Raw genomic sequence first — 19,302 nt, 5'->3', positions numbered from 1 at the left:
GTGTAGCAGGTTCCCTGAATTTTCAGCTTTTCATTTTTCATAACAGTCTCTAGCCCCTTTCCTTGCGGAGATATGAAGGAAGGGGCTAAAGACTTACTTTAAAAAAAAGCTAAGAATTAAGGGAACTCCTACATCTATAGTTGCAACAATATATTGACAAAACAATATTCTAGTAGCCTGGGGGCCCAGCAGTGGGGAAGTGGACAGTTTTGGAGACTGGGGAAAGGGACCTGCAGGGAAACCTGCCATGTGGAAGTCCCACTGCTTCAATGCTTTATCTGCAGTGGTACCAGCAACAGGGAAACCACAAAATCCTTTTCCAGTGTGGAAGCCACCATAGATTCAAGGCCCATCTCTGCTACGTAACCTCATTTAATAACTCAGGGCCACTCAGTACCTTTCACTTGTAGTTTCCATTCTGTAAACTTTGTGACACACGAAGCTGCCTTGTACTGAGTCAGATCTTTGGCATATCAAGGTCAGTGTTGTCTGCTCTGACCAGCAGCAACCCTCCAGGATGTCAGAGAGAAGTTGTGCACGCCATCTACAACCCAATCCTTATGAATTAAGGTGATGACGATTGAGATTGAGAATTTCTGCATGCGTAACTTTCCACGGAGCCACAGCCCCTCCTCCCATGGTACCCTTCCAGGGTTTGCTATGTTCTCCCTCCGAGCTCTGCTTTGTTGTTCATACTCCACCTTCTCATAAAGCAAAATCAAAAAGAGTCCAGTAGCACCTTTAAGACTAACCAATTTTATTTTATTGTAGCATAAGCTTTCGAGAATCAAGTTCTCTTCGTCAGATGCCTGATACAGAGACTGGTCAAACACAGAAGAGCAAGAGAGGGAAGAGGCAATTAGGGGGGGAGGGGGAGGGAGCAATCAAAACATTCCTTTGCTAGTATATGTAAACATCTCCTTTTGGTGTGTGTATCAGTTGGCTTCAAAGGAGTTTGCCCTGTTAGTTTGTAGAAGCCAAACAGCTAGACCATCCAATTCCAATGCAGTATGGGCCTTCGATAACCACAGCTCTCCCTGCCAGATGCATCTGACAAAGAGATCTGTGGTTCCCGAAAGCCCACACCAGGTACCACTGAGCTCCCCCAGACCCCACCTCTGTAAAGGAAATCTGTTACCTGTGGTAATGTGATAACCATTCATAGTCCCTATTCAGTCCCAGCTTGACAGAGTCAAATTTGCATATGAATTCCAGTTCAGCAGCCTCCCGTTGGATTTTGTTTTTGAAAGGTTTCTGTTGAACTACAGTGACCTTTAAGTCTTTGATGGAATGTCCTGGTAGGTTGAAGTGTTCTCCCACTGGTTTCTGGACGTTTCCATTTCTAATGTCAGATTTGTGTCCATTTATTCTTTTGCGTAGAGGTTGGCTGGTTTGTCCAATGTACAGAGCAGAAGGACATTGTTGGCACATGAGGGCATATATCAGATTGGAGGATGAGCAGCTGTAAGAGCCAGAGACAGTGTAGTTGATGCCATTGGGTCCTGTAATTGTATTCCCTGGGTAGATATAGGGGCAGAGCTGGCATCTGGGTCTGTTGCAGGGCCTGGTACCTGTGCTGGTGGCCCTGCTGGCCGATTCATGATTGTAAGTGAGAAGTCGTTTAAGATTGGGGGGCTGTCTGTAGGCAAGGACAGGTCTTCCACCCAGGACTTCTGAGAGAGAGGTATCATTTTCCAGGATGGGTTGTAGCTCCCTGATGATACGTTGGATGGGTTTGAGCTGGGAGCTATAGGTGACAACCAGTGGTGTTCTGTTGTTAGTTCCTTTAGGTATGTCCTGGAGCAGACTGTTTCTGGGTACTAGTCTGGCCCTGTTGATTTGTTTCTTCACTTCATTTGGTGGGTACTGTAGTCTCAAAAATGCTTGTTGTAAATCTCTTAAGTGTGAGTCTCGGTCGAGAGCATCGGAGCAGATACGGTTGTAACGTAAGGCTTGGCTGTAGACAATAGACCGAGTGGTATGTTTAGGGTGGAAGCTGGAGGCATGTAGATATGAGTATCGGCCTACTACCCAAAATCCACAAACCAGGTAACCCAGGACGCCCAATTGTTTCAGGAAAATGCACCATCACAGTAGGAGTCTCGGGATACATGGACTCTATCCTCAGGCCCTATGCCACAAGCACACGCAGCTACTTACGGGACACCACTGACTTCCTCAGGAAAATACAGTCCATTGACAACCTACCAGATGACACCATCCTAGCAACCATGGATGTGGAGGCCCTGTACACCAATATCCCACATGCAGATGGACTGCAAGCCATACGGAATATTATCACGGACAAAACCACAGCACACCTCGCCACTGAACTTTGTCACTTCGTACTCACTCACAATTACTTCGAATTTGGTGACAACTTATATCTACAGGTGAATGGCACAGCCATGGGCACACGCATGGCACCACAATATGCTAACATATTCATGGCGGACTTGGAGCAACGCTTCCTCAGCTCCCATCCACTGGAACCACTACTATACTTAAGATTCCTGGATGACATCTTCATCATTTGGACCCATGGGAAGGAAGCCCTTGAGAGATTTCATCAGGACTTCAATAACTTTCACCCTACTATCAACCTAAGCCTGGACCACTCTACACAACAGGTACACTTCCTGGACACCACTGTACAACTACATAATGGACGAATAAATACCACCTTATACCGGAAACCAACCCATCCAACGTATCATCAGGGAGCTACAACCCATCCTGGAAAATGATACCTCTCTCTCAGAAGTCCTGGGTGGAAGACCTGTCCTTGCCTACAGACAGCCCCCCAATCTTAAACGACTTCTCACTTACAATCATGAATCGGCCAGCAGGGCCACCAGCACAGGTACCAGGCCCTGCAACAGACCCAGATGCCAGCTCTGCCCCTATATCTACCCAGGGAATACAATTACAGGACCCAATGGCATCAACTACACTGTCTCTGGCTCTTACAGCTGCTCATCCTCCAATCTGATATATGCCCTCATGTGCCAACAATGTCCTTCTGCTCTGTACATTGGACAAACCAGCCAACCTCTACGCAAAAGAATAAATGGACACAAATCTGACATTAGAAATGGAAACGTCCAGAAACCAGTGGGAGAACACTTCAACCTACCAGGACATTCCATCAAAGACTTAAAGGTCACTGTAGTTCAACAGAAACCTTTCAAAAACAAAATCCAACGGGAGGCTGCTGAACTGGAATTCATATGCAAATTTGACTCTGTCAAGCTGGGACTGAATAGGGACTATGAATGGTTATCACATTACCACAGGTAACAGATTTCCTTTACAGAGGTGGGGTCTGGGGGAGCTCAGTGGTACCTGGTGTGGGCTTTCGGGAACCACAGATCTCTTTGTCAGATGCATCTGGCAGGGAGAGCTGTGGTTATCGAAGGCCCATACTGCATTGGAATTGGATGGTCTAGCTGTTTGGCTTCTACAAACTAACAGGGCAAACTCCTTTGAAGCCAACTGATACACACACCAAAAGGAGATGTTTACATATACTAGCAAAGGAATGTTTTGATTGCTCCCTCCCCCTCCCCCCCTAATTGCCTCTTCCCTCTCTTGCTCTTCTGTGTTTGACCAGTCTCTGTATCAGGCATCTGACGAAGAGAACTTGATTCTCGAAAGCTTATGCTACAATAAAATAAAATTGGTTAGTCTTAAAGGTGCTACTGGACTCTTTTTGATTTTGCTACTACAGACTAACACGGCTAACTCCTCTGGATCATAAAGCAAAATCTGTCAAAGCACAGAACAGCAGCAGCAGCAGCATTCCATGCGTGAAACTCCTTTCCCTTCCATAAGAAGCCATCCATGCATGTTACCTGACATTCTCATGGCGGTACATGTACATGGTGTTAAACTGTTGCATCTCTTTCTGGCTTGCATCCTTCTTCATATCCTTCAACATTTCATCCGCTACATGCTTAGGCAAAATGGAAAGCATCAATCCTTCCTGGAGCAGAAAAATAAAAATTCAGAAATAATCTTAAAAGGCTAAAAGATATTCTGTGTCAGTTCACCTCAGAAATTCGTAATTCTTACCAGTTCACCAGAATTACTGCATGAATTACACCGTAACTTGCAGTGAGATCATTTCCCCCTGCTTTTATCAGCTTGTTGCAACACACAAAAAAGGCACTGCTGGGCAGAGCTGTCCCTTGGGCAGGAAGAAATGGCATGGTGGTAGGGGTTGTAGTGGGATGTTGTCAGAGTGGAAAGGCAAGGAAAGATCTCACTGATGCAAGCTCCAATTATTAGGATCTTTCCCCATCCTATCACAAAGCATGTTACAAAATGTCTGATTGATGGATGTGTGGATGGACACTCAATAATAGACTACATGCTTCACACACACAAGGTCACACAGGTTCAGTTTCTGCCATCTCTTGTTAAAAGTTCTCAAGCAGCATTGGTTAGGAGAAACCATTGAAGAGCTGCTACCATTAGAGTAGACAACAGATAATATACTCTTCATTGAAAACGGACATATTCATATAATCATATTTATTATTAATTTACAAAATCTACACCCCAACTTTCTGCCCTCATCAGGATCACCAAAACAGCTAATAGATTAAAAACATATATCCTAAAACACATCAAATTTTAGGTATTTATGTATTTGTTTTCATGTTTTAAAATTTATTTATATATGTTATATATTTTAAATGCTCATTCAGCATTTTATTGTACCCCGCCGAGCCTGTTCACAGGGAGCGAGGGCTAAAAATTGAATAAATAAATAAATCATAAAAACCATTAATATCAAACAACACACACCATTTAAACAATTAAAACCAAGTTAAAATAGACATGCAATACAATAAAATACATATACATAAAAATGACAAAACTTAGGGCAGGAATGAGCAATCACTGAGGAAATGCCAAATGAAACAAAAGTCTTCACCAACTGGTAGTAAAAGAAGGGGTCAGGTGAGTCTCCCTGGGGAGAGAGTTCCAGAGTTTTGGTGCCACAACTGAGAAGCCCCTCTCCCAGGTGGCTGCTACCCACCTAATCTGAGAAGTTTAGGCACCTGAACCGGGCCCTGGAAGTTGACCATAGTGGTCAGACAGATTCATAAGGATGTAGGTGGTTCTTTAAGTTTACTGGGGCCAAGTCATATATAGCTTTGAAAGTCCATATATAGCTTTGAAAGTAGCACCACAAATTGTCCCCAGAATCAGACTGGGAACCAGTGCAGATGGGCCAAAACGAGAATGATATGGTCCCTATGACCTACTCTAGTCACCATGTTTTTTTGCTGCCTTCATCACCACAAAGTATGCTTCAAGAGCCAGTTTGGTGTAGTGGTTATGAGCACAGGACTCTAATCTGGAGAGCCAGGTTTGATTCCCCACTCCTCCACTTGAAGCCAGTTGGGTGACTTTGGGTCAGTTACAGCTTCTAGCTCTCTCAGCCCCACCCACCTCACAGGGTGTTTTGTTGTGGGGATAATGATAAAATACCTTGTAAACCGCTCTGAGTGGGTGTTAAGTCATCCTGAAGGACGGTATATAAATCGAATGTTGTTATTATTATTATAAGATGAACTTGAGCCTGTGTCTTATTGGATTAATCCTAAATTTTCCTCCACTGTTGCTCTAGCCATCTCCCTTGTCTTTTCAATGCCCACAGCCCCTAAGTAAACCATATCAAGAACTAAAGTATTGGAACCCACTCTATCTTCCCTCATTTTACTTCTTGACTCATACATGGAGATGTAATGTACTGTTTCTATTGAATGGTACATGACCTTATTCAGTCCCTGAGCAATGCAATTACATTTGTTAATGAATTCCTACTTTGCAATGTCATAATTTAATTGTCCTGCAATGTCACTCCGTTTGGAATTGATTTACTTGATCACATTTGTACCCATTGCTGTTCCTTGAAAGAGATGAGGGCAGCATGCACAGGTTGTCTTCTTTTAACCACAATGCTGCAAGGTCTGAAAGGTGCTTTGTACTTCAAGCAAGTGTTTACCAGCATTACACCAGTGATGTCTGCAGAAAACAAGTGAAGTGTGAATAATAGACCTGCATTCCAAAACACATTAGGGAAGTGCTTCCTGCCAGTTTCTCGAGTTCTTAATCTGGACTTCCTGTCACATGCACATACATACTTGGGAGCAAACATCTGCCATTAACACTTTTTAAAGGGATATGCATTTAGATATTTCCGGTCAGAATATATATCCAAAAAATACCTATTGGTATTTTTTTAATTCATTTAGATGTCCAGACAGTCTTAAAGATTCCAGAAATATTTAGGAATATACTGAAATACTTGGGGATTCTTGGAACTGTTTCTCTTCAATTTTACAGTATGTCCATAAAAACTTCTTTCAGGTCTTGGTATTGGCTTGCTGGGTTGGTCTGGATTGGATTGGATAGGATTATCTGGTTTGAAATGAGTTCCCTTGGTCTACAACTATGTTTCTTGCTTAAGTTGGTTTGACTTAGATTTTCTGGTTTAACATTGGTTTTGCGGAGTTTGCCATATTGGCACATGGTTCTGCAGGGATTCTCTGGTTCAGCGTTAGTTCCGTTGAGCTTGCAGCAGTGACCTTTGCTTCAGCTGGTTCTGCTGGTATTCTCTGGTTTGACACTGGTTGTGTGGGGTTTGCCATATTGACCTATGGTTCTTCTCAGATTCTCTAGTTTGACTCTGACTTTGTTGATTCTCTTTGCATTGGGAAGCTTTTGGCCAGTGGTTGATTGCTCTTGTGTGTTTGGCTATTGGCTTCTTTGCCCTGGAGAAAGCATGAAAATTTGTCTCCACAGGAAACAATGGAGATGAGCAGGATGACTGGAAGTACCTTGTTCATGCAGAATTGGATCCCTCTATCCAATTTACTTGAAACTTGGGGAGGGGGTCTTTAGTGGACAGTCAGGACTAGGTTCCCTGTAATTTTGATGCCATTTTCTTGAAAAACAGCCACTCCAGACACCTGGAAATATTACCCAAAGAGAATAATGTACCGAAAACTTTCATTATTCTGGAAAAAACCAGATCTAAATACTGAAGTAGTATTAGGGGACCTGAATAACCCAGAATACTGGTATTTGTGCCCTTCTTGAAATCCAGATTTTTTTTCAGGTGCTCATCCTTACTCTGGTGTAGCCGTAACAAACATGACAGCCACAAAAAAGTCTAGAGCAAGCACTAGACTTCCCCAAGGCCACCCTGGGGCACGCAGGGGAGGCTGAGCGAATAAGCAGCACCATCCACTGATGCCAGGAGACGGGGAAATACACTCCCCATGGTCCCTAGTAGTATCCAGGCTTCAATCCTGAGGCCACAAGACAACATTTATTTGTTTGTTGATGTTTTTTATAGTCTGCCTTTCTCACTGAGGTACTCAAGGCAGATTACATAGTATGAAAATTAGTACAGCTAATATCAAGGACATTTCAATAAACAATGCAACTGGATATATAAATGCGAATTTTCAAAGACATACAATTAACAAAAATCCAATAGAGTAGAAGAAATGCTGAAGCAGAGTATAAGCAATTCTAATATTAAACAACATAGAACTAACTACCCAGTAGGATCATACTTAAAGCAACGGTACATAAGACACCACAGAGTACATAGTACTGAAGTCTATAGTCCCTATATCTTTAGAGAAGCATATCTTCTTACAGTAAAGTCCTGCTATCTGGGTAGAAAGCCTTCTTGAATAATTCAGTTTTGCACTACTTGAGGAAAGCTAGGAAAGTGAGAGCTTTCCAGACCTCTTCAGAGAGGCCATTCCATAGGGTGAGGGCCACCATGGAGAATGCATGTGTATGGTCAGCTGTTGATTTTTCCCATGTGCAGGGTGGCACCTGCAGGAGACCCTGCTCAGATGAGCGAAGCTGCTGTGGAGGAACATAGCGGGAGAGCTGGTCCCATAAGTATGCTGGACCAAGGCCATGAAGAGCTTTGTATGCGATAGCCAATACCTTGATTTGAGCCTGATAGGTAGCCAGTGGAGTGACTGCAGAATGGGAATAATATTCATGCCCCTGCTCGCTCACAATAATAACCAAGCTGCAATGTTCTGCACCAATTGGTGTCTCTGAGTTGGCTTAAATAGGAGACCTATGTATAGTGCATTACAATAGTCAAGTCTTGATGTTTCCATAGCATGGATCCAGACTCTTAACTGAGTCTGCAAGGGTCAGACAAACTCCATCGAAAGTGGGGAGTGCAATGTCCTTCAAGATCTCTGCCTTCTCAATGAGCATCACTTCCATCATGTCTGGGTCCAATTTCAATTTGTTTGTTTCAGCCACTTGACCACAGGTGTTAGGCAGCGACCGTAAGTCCATCTGCATTCTCTGATGATTTGGATAGTGAGATACAGAGTTGGGTATCATTCATATATTGTTGGCACCCCACTCCATAGCTGCAAATGAGTTCTCCTAAAGACTTTACATAGAGATTGAATAACAAAGACATTGAATAACACCCTGTGGAACTCCACAAAGTAATTGCCATTGTGGAGATATCCGACAGCCCAGCAACCCTTTGAGCTCGTTCCATGAGAAACTATTTAAATCAGTCCAAGGCACATCTTTTGATGCCCACTTCTGTCTCCAAATGCCTCAACAGGATGGCATGGTCTACTGTATCAAAGGCTGCAGACAGATCCAGGAGAAGCAATAAAGAGGCATGGCCTTTGTCTATATTCAGACAGAGATCGTCTACTAATGCTGTTAGAATCATCTCTGTCCCATGGCCTTGTCTGAATCCAGACTGAAAAGGGTCCAAAGCACCAGAGTTATCCAAGAAGATCTGGAGCTGGTCAGCTACTGCTCTCTTAATCATTTTGCCCAGAAAGAGCAGGTTAGAGACCGGAAGATAACAGGCCACATAATTTTTCTCTTGGGATGGTTTTTTAATTAGTGGCTGGATAGCCTACTGTTTGAGCAGCCAGGGGAAGGTGCCTTGAGTTAGCAATTGATTTACAATAGACCACAGCGTCTCATTTATGTAGTCCTTACTTGATTTTAACAGCTAAGATGGGCAAGGATCCAACGCATAAGTAGTGGCTTTCATAGATGCCAGGATCCTGTTGAGATCCCTCATTGTAACTGGTTCAAAGTGGTTCATACATGAGCTAGACAGTATATTAGACATTTCTTCCATCTCGTCTGTATTACAGCCAGCACCTAGATCAGAGCATATTCATGCTATTTTTTCAGCAAAAAAAATGCGCAAAGGCCTCACAGCTAATTGTCTGTTCTTGAGATTGTAAAGGTTCAGATTTAGGGGTTAGAAGATGCTGAGATACCTTGAACAATTGAGATGGGCATGAACTAGCTGATGCAAAGGTCACTGAGAAATAACATTTCTTTGCCAATTTTATTTCTGCTTCATACATCCTCCAGTGTGGCACATTTCATCAGTTTCAGTGCAAGTTTTCCGCCAGCATCTTTCTAGGCATCTTCCAACCCTTTTTAAATCACCTAGCTCTATAGTAAATCATAGGGCTGGCTTTCATCCCAAGAGCTGGAGGGATCAGTGAGGAGCAATGACACCATTAGATTCAAGGAGCTTTGTATTCTAAGCTACTAATGTAGCCTCAATAGAACATGTGTCTGAAATTCTAAAATCCCTCAAACGCTCAAGTTTGGAAAGTGAATAGCTAGAGGGCTCACAGTAGTGGCTGATGACAGGAAGACTCTATAGCCCATCTTGCTCCCCTGTACCTGAGGACATCATTGGGAGCAGCGGGTCCCAGTTTGGAACAGGGGCTGAATTCAAATTACTTATTTTAAAAGAATTTTAAATGACTATTTTTTAAAGAAACTTATTCTGATTCAGGCTATGGCAGAGGGGAGTTTACCCATTACTACATCTTACCAGTACCAACTGGTATCAGCAGATATCCCATATGGAAAGAAATATTTGCCATAAAAATTGTAATGTTTCACTGAGTTCTCAGATGGCATATACAACCTGCTAGGTTACCTTAGCATTTGGCTTTAAATTTGAATAGGGAATTCTTTCAGTAAGTTTTCCTTTCTTCTCTTTTGCTGCTGTTCCTCCTCTCTTTGTCCCTAATTCACATAATGCATGAAAATCTTCTTAGACAGGAAGCACATTAGCCCCCCTGTTAGATTCATCTAGTACCTCTCCAAATGCTATAAAGGCTGACAGGCTGGCACTGATAAGCCAGCAGATTCTCTCTGGAGGGACTCGTAACAGAGTCAATGACTGATCCCAGTATGCACAGGGTTTGGAAGTAATGCCTTGGGAAGGCTGACCAAAAGTAGAGCAAAAAGCGTAAGACTGGGGAGACATAAGGGGACGGCCATCAACAACAGTGATATCATTTCGAAGAAAACCTGGAAGCGACATCATGCCTCTCTAGGAATCACTAGATACTCTATGGTAAAATTATACAATTTTTAGCAATTCCTAGAGGACTGACCATTTTTAATTTTTTTAATTTTAAAAAATTCTTTCTCCCACCCCCAGTGGGCTCCTAACTCTATTAAAGCTGTGATAGAAGTACTGTAATATATAAATAAATATATGAGTAATCTTAGTTTTCCTCACCACAACAGAATGTTAACCTTAATGCTAGCTCATCTTCTGTTCAGTTTCTCATAATTACATTATTGTTGTCAAAAGTTCCATTTAATTGGATATTGGAGCTGAAATAGAAGGTAGCTGGTTAAGAAATGAATCCATCCACCACTATTGAATGATGTAAAGTTAAGTTTACATACAAACAAGCAGTGACAAAAACTTCTTGTATATTTATTTTTATGTCATACAAAAAGAATCTGATGCAAAATGATAAATAAACTTTAGGTTGGATCCAGCCATGGTTTTTTTGCTCAATCTCAGCCAATCACTCTTTGCTTCAGCTCTCATACCACATAGGTTTTGTCCTATGCAGGTCCCATGATCCCAAACACTGCCCTTTTGGTGGTCAAAGGGGATCCTTTCCTCCCCTTTTCACCAGTGGAAAATCTGATTGGATGCAACCCTTCGTACTTTCACTGAGAGTTGCTGAGTGACATTACAATAAAATTCTTGCTGAAAATACTAGGTGCCACGAGGAAATTTCTAGGTGCCACGGCACCCTGGCTCCAGGGACTTGTTGAGCCCTGTTGTAAAGGTAGTATTATTAATATCAGATGAAGGATTGATATGAAATGGGGATTTACCTCAAAACCCATGGTATATTTTCACACTTTACATACATTTACATACATACCTACATATTTATTATGTTTGTGGTGACATATCAAAGATACCTTATTTTTATTATAGAAGATGTAATGATAGTATATGTACTAGATGTGCTTTGTAAAAAAAACCCTGGGCTTCAGCCCCCTTTTTGTATTTATCCACAGGATTACTCCCTAAAAATGAACTTTGTAGAGTGCAAGCATGCCTCCCATTTCAATTCAGAAGGGCTTTCTACCCAGATTACAGGACTATGTCATAAGAAACAGATCAGAGAGATGCCTTGGTAGGGATGAGGACTAAATGTTATGCTACTGGGTACTGTCTGCTGATGTAGATACGCACCTAGTAGGGAGTTTCCATGCTGCTAAACAAGCCATAGAAATTAGTTATGCTTTGTTTCAGATAGATTTCATCTCTTTGCTCAGCTTTATACTTGCTTAAAATTTTTCTGCTACCATTCCCTATTGTATCTGTTTCCCAGAATGCTCATTATTGTAGTTTGCTCAATGAATGTCCTAGCTGTCGATTATATTGTATTTTCACTCACACTGTTTTAATCTGTCTTGAAACTCAGTGAGAAAGATAAAATAATAACAGCAATAACAACAATAGCAATAACAATAATTCAGAATAAGTGCCTTAGTTATCAGAAGGGAAATACTGCTTTAATATTATGTAGAAGAGAGAATGTAAGTATATGCAACATACTACAGATGCCCCACTGAGGTGTGACAAGTTGTACCTGCCAAAATCCCCTCTCTGGCATACCTTACGTCTCTTCAAACTGCAGAAAGCTCACACAAACAGTGCACCATGAGGCACTGTTCCCATCTATGACCAATTTAAACTGCCATCCATGCAGCAGTTTGCATGTATGAATTTGGTCAAAAATATGAGGGAATTCCAGATTAGCTAAGCCTGTACAAAATTATTTTTAACATTAAAGAAGCAGTGGACTAAATATAATTCACAATCACCTGATGCAGCCGTTGAAATGTTTTGACAGTGTCATCCTTCTACCTGAGCATGAAACACTGAAATCAACTTTCAATAGAAGTACATTATCTGGGATGAAAAACTGACAGGAATCCAACCCCTGCAGATCTGCGCCCAGATTTTCCACATACGTTAATGACCCATTATTAACAACAGAAGAAAGGGAGAATGCACAGGCTTCTCCCCATGGCAAGCATCTTGTATGTAGGACCAGTTCACCACCCAAGCAACCCAAAGGGCTGCTTGGAGTGCCAAACTCACAGAGGGCAGCACCGCAGGAGGAGGCAAAGGGCAAGGGGTACACCTTGGTCCCAATTGTGACAACATGGAGAGAAAGTGCATGCGGGGAGGGTGCAAATGCAGCTGAGTGTATACAGATGAAAGTGGTCCTTCAGGGACTTTGGAGCAAGGTGGTTAAAGGTAAAATCAGTACTTTGTATGTGTTTCTCAGATCTTTGGCTGCTTCCACACGTTCCAATTTTTTCAGGTTTTCTCTGTCCCAAAGCCGCATCTTCCCGATCTCCTTCAAGAACTCACCTTTCACACGCATCATCCTCATGTGTGTTTTGTGGGTGTTTGTCATGAAAAAAAGATCCCAAAACACAAGACACGTTATTTATCTGTGCCTCGTCACAAATGAAGCTTGAGATAGCCAGTAGAAATAGAAGTCCTAGGATTATATCAGTTAGTGGGGAGGGTATTGGAGTTTGAAGTTCCTCAGAACCAGAAGCTGGGGGGGGGGGCTCCAGCAGCAATAACAAGACCTGCTCAGGCCTTTAGGCAGTGAAGCAGACGATATGCCAACAGAATTTTAGGGTTGCTGATTCAGTTTCGTTTTCCCGGCCATGTCGGACGCTCCTCTCCGCAGGTCCGGGAGGAAACGTCCAAGCAGCCTGACCGGGCGGTTGACCCGCGAGGGTTAACCCCCAGGACTCCCAGTGAGGGAGCCAGGGTCCAGAGCGCGGCAGGAAGAACCCCCTGAAAGCAATGCAGGGGGTAAATTGCCCGTTTGCTCCAACGGAGGCTGGCAGACTTGCGCAGCACATCGCGTGCAGCCGGGCCATGGAGAATGGCAATAAGCAGATTTAAGGTGAAAACCTGTAAGTAAGCGAATCCCTTCTGATTTCTAAGCGTATGCGAAGGATTGGTGGGAGCTGAAGCCAAGAAGGTGCAGATTTCTTCCCCTTCACAGAGTTTCGGAACTTAGCTGCCCCCCCCCCTAAGATGGCGACGAAAAAGCAGAGCCCAGCAATGAGTAAATCGGTGATGGTGACGTTACAGGGGAAGGGGGAAACTTTGGAAGAGATGGTGAGACGAGCAGTCTTTGATGCTGTGCAGCCCTTTGTAGCGAAACTGAATGAAAAGGGGCAAGAGGTTGAGTCAGCGGAAAGCGAAGTTAAAACCATTAAAGAAACAGCGACCGGAGCAGAGCAGTCTGCACACGAGAACGTAGTACTCATGAAAGCAACAAGTAAGGAAGTGAAGCTTTTGGAGAATCAAATAATAGGATTGCAAGTGGACCGTGCCCAAATGGTACTGCGTCTTCAGAATGGAAAAGAGGAGCAAAGTGAAAATTTAAAAGATTTGGTGTCGGGACTTTTGGCGCCATTCGCAAAGGCAACTAAAGAAGAGTTAAAAAGCGATATTTTGGAAGTCTGGCGGACATCTTCAAAGTATGTAATGAAGCGTCAGCTGCCTCGCGAGATTATTATTGACTTTTCATCTAAGAAGACTCGGGATACCATCTTATATAATTCGTACAATGTGGACTTGGATTATGGTTGTTGGGGGTTTTCCGGGCTGTATTGCCGTGGTCTTGGCATTGTAGTTCCTGACGTTTCGCCAGCAGCTGTGGCTGGCATCTTCAGAGGTGTAGCACCAAAAGACAGAGATCTCTCAGTGTCACAGTGTGGAAAAGATGTAGGTCATTTGTATCTACTCAGGAGGGGTGGGGTTGAGCTGAGTCATTCTGTAAGAGTTTCCCAGGGTGTGGAATGCTAATGGCGGGAGGCTTCACTGTATCCTGAGGAGGTTCTTTTGCATATGGATTGGTGCTTGATGTGCTAATCTTCTCTGCAGGGCTATTGTCGGGTGTGGAGTGTTTTGTTGGCCTGGTGTTTTTCAGAACTGGAGCCCATGCTCTGTTCATTCTTAAGGTTTCTTCTTTCCTGTTGAAGTTTTGCTTATGCTTGTGAATTTCAATGGCTTCCCTGTGCAGTCTGACAAAGTAGTTGGAAGTGTTGTCCAGTATTTTGGTGTCCTGGAATAAGATACTGTGCCCTGTTTGAGTTAGGCTATGTTCAGCCACTGCTGATTTTTCAGGCTGTCCAAGTCTGCAGTGTCTTTCATGTTCTTTTATTCTTGTCTGGATGCTACGCTTTGTGGTCCCGATGTAAACTTGTCCACAGCTGCAGGGTATACGGTATACTCCTGCAGAGGTGAGGGGGTCTCTGCTGTCTTTTGCTGATCGTAGCATCTGTTGTATTTTTCGGGTGGGTCTGAATACTGCTTGAAGGTTATGCTTTTCCATAAGCTTTCCCATCTGATCAGTAATTCCTTTGATATATGGCAAAAACACTTTTCCTGTAGGTGACTGTTTTTCCTTGGTTGTTTGATTCATCCTGGGTTTGATTGCTCTTCGGATTTCATTTCTGGAGTAGCCATTTGCCTGAAGTGCGTGGTTTAGATGATTAATTTCCTCATTGAGAAAGCGCGGCTCACATATCCGTCTTGCACGATCCACTAATGTTTTCATTATGCCTCTTTTCTGTCGGGGGTGGTGATTGGAGTTTTTGTGTAAGTACCGATCAGTGTGAGTTGGTTTCCTGTAGACCTTGTGACCTAACTGAAAGTTTGCTTTGCGGATGACCAAGGTATCCAGGAATGAGAGTTTTCCCTCACTTTCTTTCTCCATCGTGAATTGTATGTTCAGGTGGATGTTGTTGAGATGATTCAAAAACTCCCTCAATTCTTCCTCCCCATGGCTCCAAATGATGAATGTATCATCCACAAACCGGAACCATACACTGGGTTTGTGGGGTGCTGATTCTAGAGCTGTTTTTTCAAAATGTTCCATGTAGAAGTTTGCTATAACTGGGCTGAGTGGGCTCCCCATGGCCACCCCATCCATCTGTTCATAGAATTCGTTGTCCCATTGGAAGTAACTGGTTGTCAGACAATGATGGAATAAGGCTGTTACATCCTCTGGGAAAATCTGATTAATCAGTGCAATAGTGTCTTTTACTGGAACCTTGGTTACAACATCAAAACTGACGAGTATGTCTTGTGGATTGAGTTTCAGAGAACTGATTTTGTTGATGAAATCTGCTGAATCTTTGATGTAAGACGAGGTTTTCCCGATGTGGTCCTGCAGGAGATCTGCCAGATGTCTAGCTAATTCATATGTCGGTGAACCAATGGCACTCACAATGGGTCGGAGTGGGACTGAATCTTTATGTATTTTGGGGAGTCCATATAGTCTAGGTGGCTGTGCTTCAGTCTTGCATAGTTTTCTGTGCGTGTCGGGATGTAGTGAGGAATTCTTGATCAGCGCATTTGTTAGCCTGGTGATTTTGCAAGTGGGATCTCGTTTTAGTTTTTTGTAGGTGGAGGGGTCCAGGAGTTCCTTAATCTTCTTTTTGTATTCCTCCGTTTTCATGATCACTGTAGCATTGCCTTTATCAGCTGGTAGAATGATGATGTCTGGATCTGCATTGAGGGTCTTGATGGCATCTCTCTCCTTGCGTGTTATATTGCTGGTGGGAAGCTTTGCCTTTCGTAGAATCCTGGCTGTCTCTCCTCTTATTTCCTCAGCTTCCTCTTCAGGTAGATGACGGATGGCAGCTTCTACATTTGCAATGATGTCTTCCACAGGAATTCTGGTGGGGGTGACTGCAAAGTTTCCTCCCTTTGCCAAGATGGAGGTTTCTTCTGGTGAGAGTTGACGGTCTGTCAGATTGATGACAATGCGTGCATTGTCGAGCATTGGGCTTGTCTGTCTTTTTTCCTGTAGTTTGTTAAACTTCTGCTTCTGTCTGGATGTGTGGTTGGTAAACACTTGTTCCATCTTCCTGTAGGTGAGATTATCGACCTTGTCCCAATCCTGACTTCTCATTTTATGGCTGGTGTTGATATGCAAGCAAAATAGCTCCTTGTCTGTGGCAGCAAGTTCTCTGCGGGTAGTGTGGATTCTCTCACATAAGAGGGCCTGTTCGAGACGGTCATAAATGCGGTTCGCCTGTGTGGTTTTGAAGATTCTTTTAGTTGTGAGAAAAGATGGAATGGTTCTTGTGCCCCTGCAGCGTAGAAGAAAGGTCAAAGAACAGAGTAGATGTGCTTTCTTGTTCCGAAGTGTTTCCAATCTTCGGGTCTGTTGGAATGTTTCCTCCCCGTAGAGGTGTTCGATGTATTGTCGAAGGCTTTCACGGCCGGAGAACGATGGTTGTTGGGACTTGGATTATTTGGGCAATAAGGTTAAAATATTGAAGGATGTTCCATTTTTGGCTCGTAAAAGAAGATTTAAGTATAAAGGACTTGCGGCTTTCTTGAGGAAATGTGATGTAAAATATAAATGGTTGTTTCCAGAAGGCGTCTGGTTTAGATATAAGGATCAAACCTACAAGATTACATCAGAAGCGCAGCTGACAGACTTTTTGTTCAACCATCAGGAGTTCTAGCAAGAAGAAAGTCCAAAGTCTGAAGGGGAAAGTGGGGGGGAGGAGAGAGCGGGCGCAGCTGCGCAGAGAGAACTGAGACCGAGACGTAGGGGCGGGGAGGAAAACCTGATCCTGAATATAGTCTGTATTATATAAGATCTACCAATCTGATAGCATATTAGAAAGTTAACTTTTAAGAAAAATTGCAGCATGAAGGGAATACAAGACATGTAGTGTAGCGTTTGTTGTTTGTATGTTGCTCTTCCCTTTTCCTAGTTCCCCCTTCCTTTTTTTCCCCCTTATACTTTTGTAGTCTTTTGTAGTTTTTTCTGTTAGATATTAAAAATAAAAAAAAATTACAAAAAAAAAAGAATTGTAGGGTTGCTAACTGTAGCTTGGGAAACTCCTGGAGATTTGAGGTTGAATCCTGTGGAAGGTGGGGTTTAGGAAAAGGAAGGAGCTGAGCAGGAATATGATTCTATAGAGTCCATCCTCTATTTTGTGCAGGGCTGGATCTAGGGTTGACGGTGCCCAGGGCAACCCCAGTTCAACCACATGCGCGCTCCCAGCACAGCGTGATAATGTCATTTTGGTGACGTTATCACGCAGGGCGGTGGAAGCAGCATGCGGGGCTGGGAAGCCGCCCGCGCCATTCATCTCCCCGCAGGCGAATGGCGCGGGCGGCCTCACAGCCCCACCACACTGCCTTTCGCCTGCCCCGCAGGACAGGGGTGGCTGGCTTGCCACACACCCCCTGTCCTGCAGGGCAAGCAAAAGGCAGTGCAGGGGACTGTGAGGCTGCTCACGCCATGTGCCTGCCCCGCGGGGCAGGCGAATGGCGTGGGCGGCCACGCTGCCCGTTGCCTGCCCTGCAGGACAGGGGGTGTGCGGCAAGCCGGCCGCCCCGTCCTGCGGGCCAGCGTGGGGGGCTGCGAGGCTGCCCGCGCTGCTGCGCACACGCTCCGGCAGCTGGCAGCTGCTCCCGGCGCCCCCTCCCTGGCGGCACCGGGGGCCAGACTACCCCCCCTGCCCCCCCTCAATCCGGCCCTGATTTTGTGCAACAGAACCAATCTCTCTAGTCCAGAGATGTGTTGAAATTCTGGGAGAACTCCAGGCCCCACCTGGAGGATGGTAACCTAATTCTGACTTACTCCTAACTGTGTCTGAAGAAGGGAGCTCTGAATCTTGAAAGCTTACACTCTGAAAATCTTGTTGTTCTCTAAGGTGCCACTAGACTCAAAACCTGTAAATCTGACTCAGGAGGAGCCCAAAGACAGGAATAAATCTGCAAAGTCTGTTTGATTCACAATGATAGTGTGGTGAAAGAAATACATGAGCACGCCCTAAGAAGCAAAGTCTCATTCAAATCCCATACTAAAACAGCCTCCTGCCACTGTTCCAATTAGCTTCACAAAATCCACTACTTGGCTACGCTTGAGCATCAAACACTGACTGACTGTTCTATCTTAAACAGAGGAGTTGGCCTGCGTTTATCACCTCGTCCTTCATTTCCTGAAAGTCTCTGGATTGTCAAATCATCCTCATTAAAACCAAAGCATCAAATTATCCCCACTGCATCCTCCCTGAGCAACTCCCAAAAGAACACAAACGGCAGCAGCAGTATCAACAGCAAACATTACCAATTCAATCTCCCGACAGAGTTCCAGCCTCATTCTGTAGCCTGCCAAGTCTGTTAACAGTCATCTTACAGCCTGCTCTAAACATTATAGCTGCCCAGCACCAGCTACCACCTCCCACGCCGCACCAGCTACCACCTCCCACACCACACCAGCCACGTATTACAAAAACAAAGCCAAGGAAAGGAACAAACCCAGCCGCCACCTGGTTAAATCACATGTACAGTGACTACAAAATTCAGTGCGAGATTTCCCTGCCCCCCCCCAAACAGCTGGACCACATTATACAAACCATGCTTTAGTTGTTGAATTGTGGGATGGGAAAGCTTTAGCTTTCTTTAGGAATAATTTCTTTAGGAATAATTTTTTAAATCGCTGTCTCAGTAGGTACAAAACTCTCCTTGAATGCTGGATTGAGGGATCCAAATTAGCTGTTACTGGCAAGGAAATCCTCACAAATTTGGAGCAGCTTGCGTAAAAGCAGTGTCACTGTGAGGTGATCTGAGATAGGAGATTTCAGACACCATGGAAAGTAGCACAATGTGTGACATGGAAATATTTAACCCATGACAAACAAATCACCGGTAAGTTCTTCTATGAAAATCCTCATTGTAACTTGATAAGATCTGTGGCTTTGTGGTAGAGCCCTGCTTTGCATCCTTGGCACCTCCTGCTAAAGGATCTCAAGTAGCAGGCATTTGGGTGTCTCTGCCTGAGACCCTAGACAGCCACTGCTGGTCAATGATAGTGAGACAGGGAGACCGACTGTCTGGCTTACAGC

The 19,302-nt window shown here is 43.9% G+C and overlaps 1 protein-coding gene across 1 annotated transcript in view; it reads right to left on the bottom strand.

Annotated features, from left to right (window-relative positions):
- Positions 1-19,302, bottom strand: part of ADCY3 (adenylate cyclase 3) — a 110,129-nt gene that overhangs the window by 42,570 nt on the left and 48,257 nt on the right. The window contains exon 4 of the mRNA XM_054988420.1: positions 3,855-3,985. Within this exon, the coding sequence (XP_054844395.1) occupies positions 3,855-3,985 (131 nt within the window). The remainder of the gene's footprint in view (positions 1-3,854; positions 3,986-19,302) is intronic.

This window comes from Eublepharis macularius, chromosome 1 (assembly GCF_028583425.1).
Source record: "Eublepharis macularius isolate TG4126 chromosome 1, MPM_Emac_v1.0, whole genome shotgun sequence".
NCBI lineage: Eukaryota > Metazoa > Chordata > Lepidosauria > Squamata > Eublepharidae > Eublepharis > Eublepharis macularius.
This window is presented reverse-complemented; position numbering and strand designations above follow the sequence as displayed.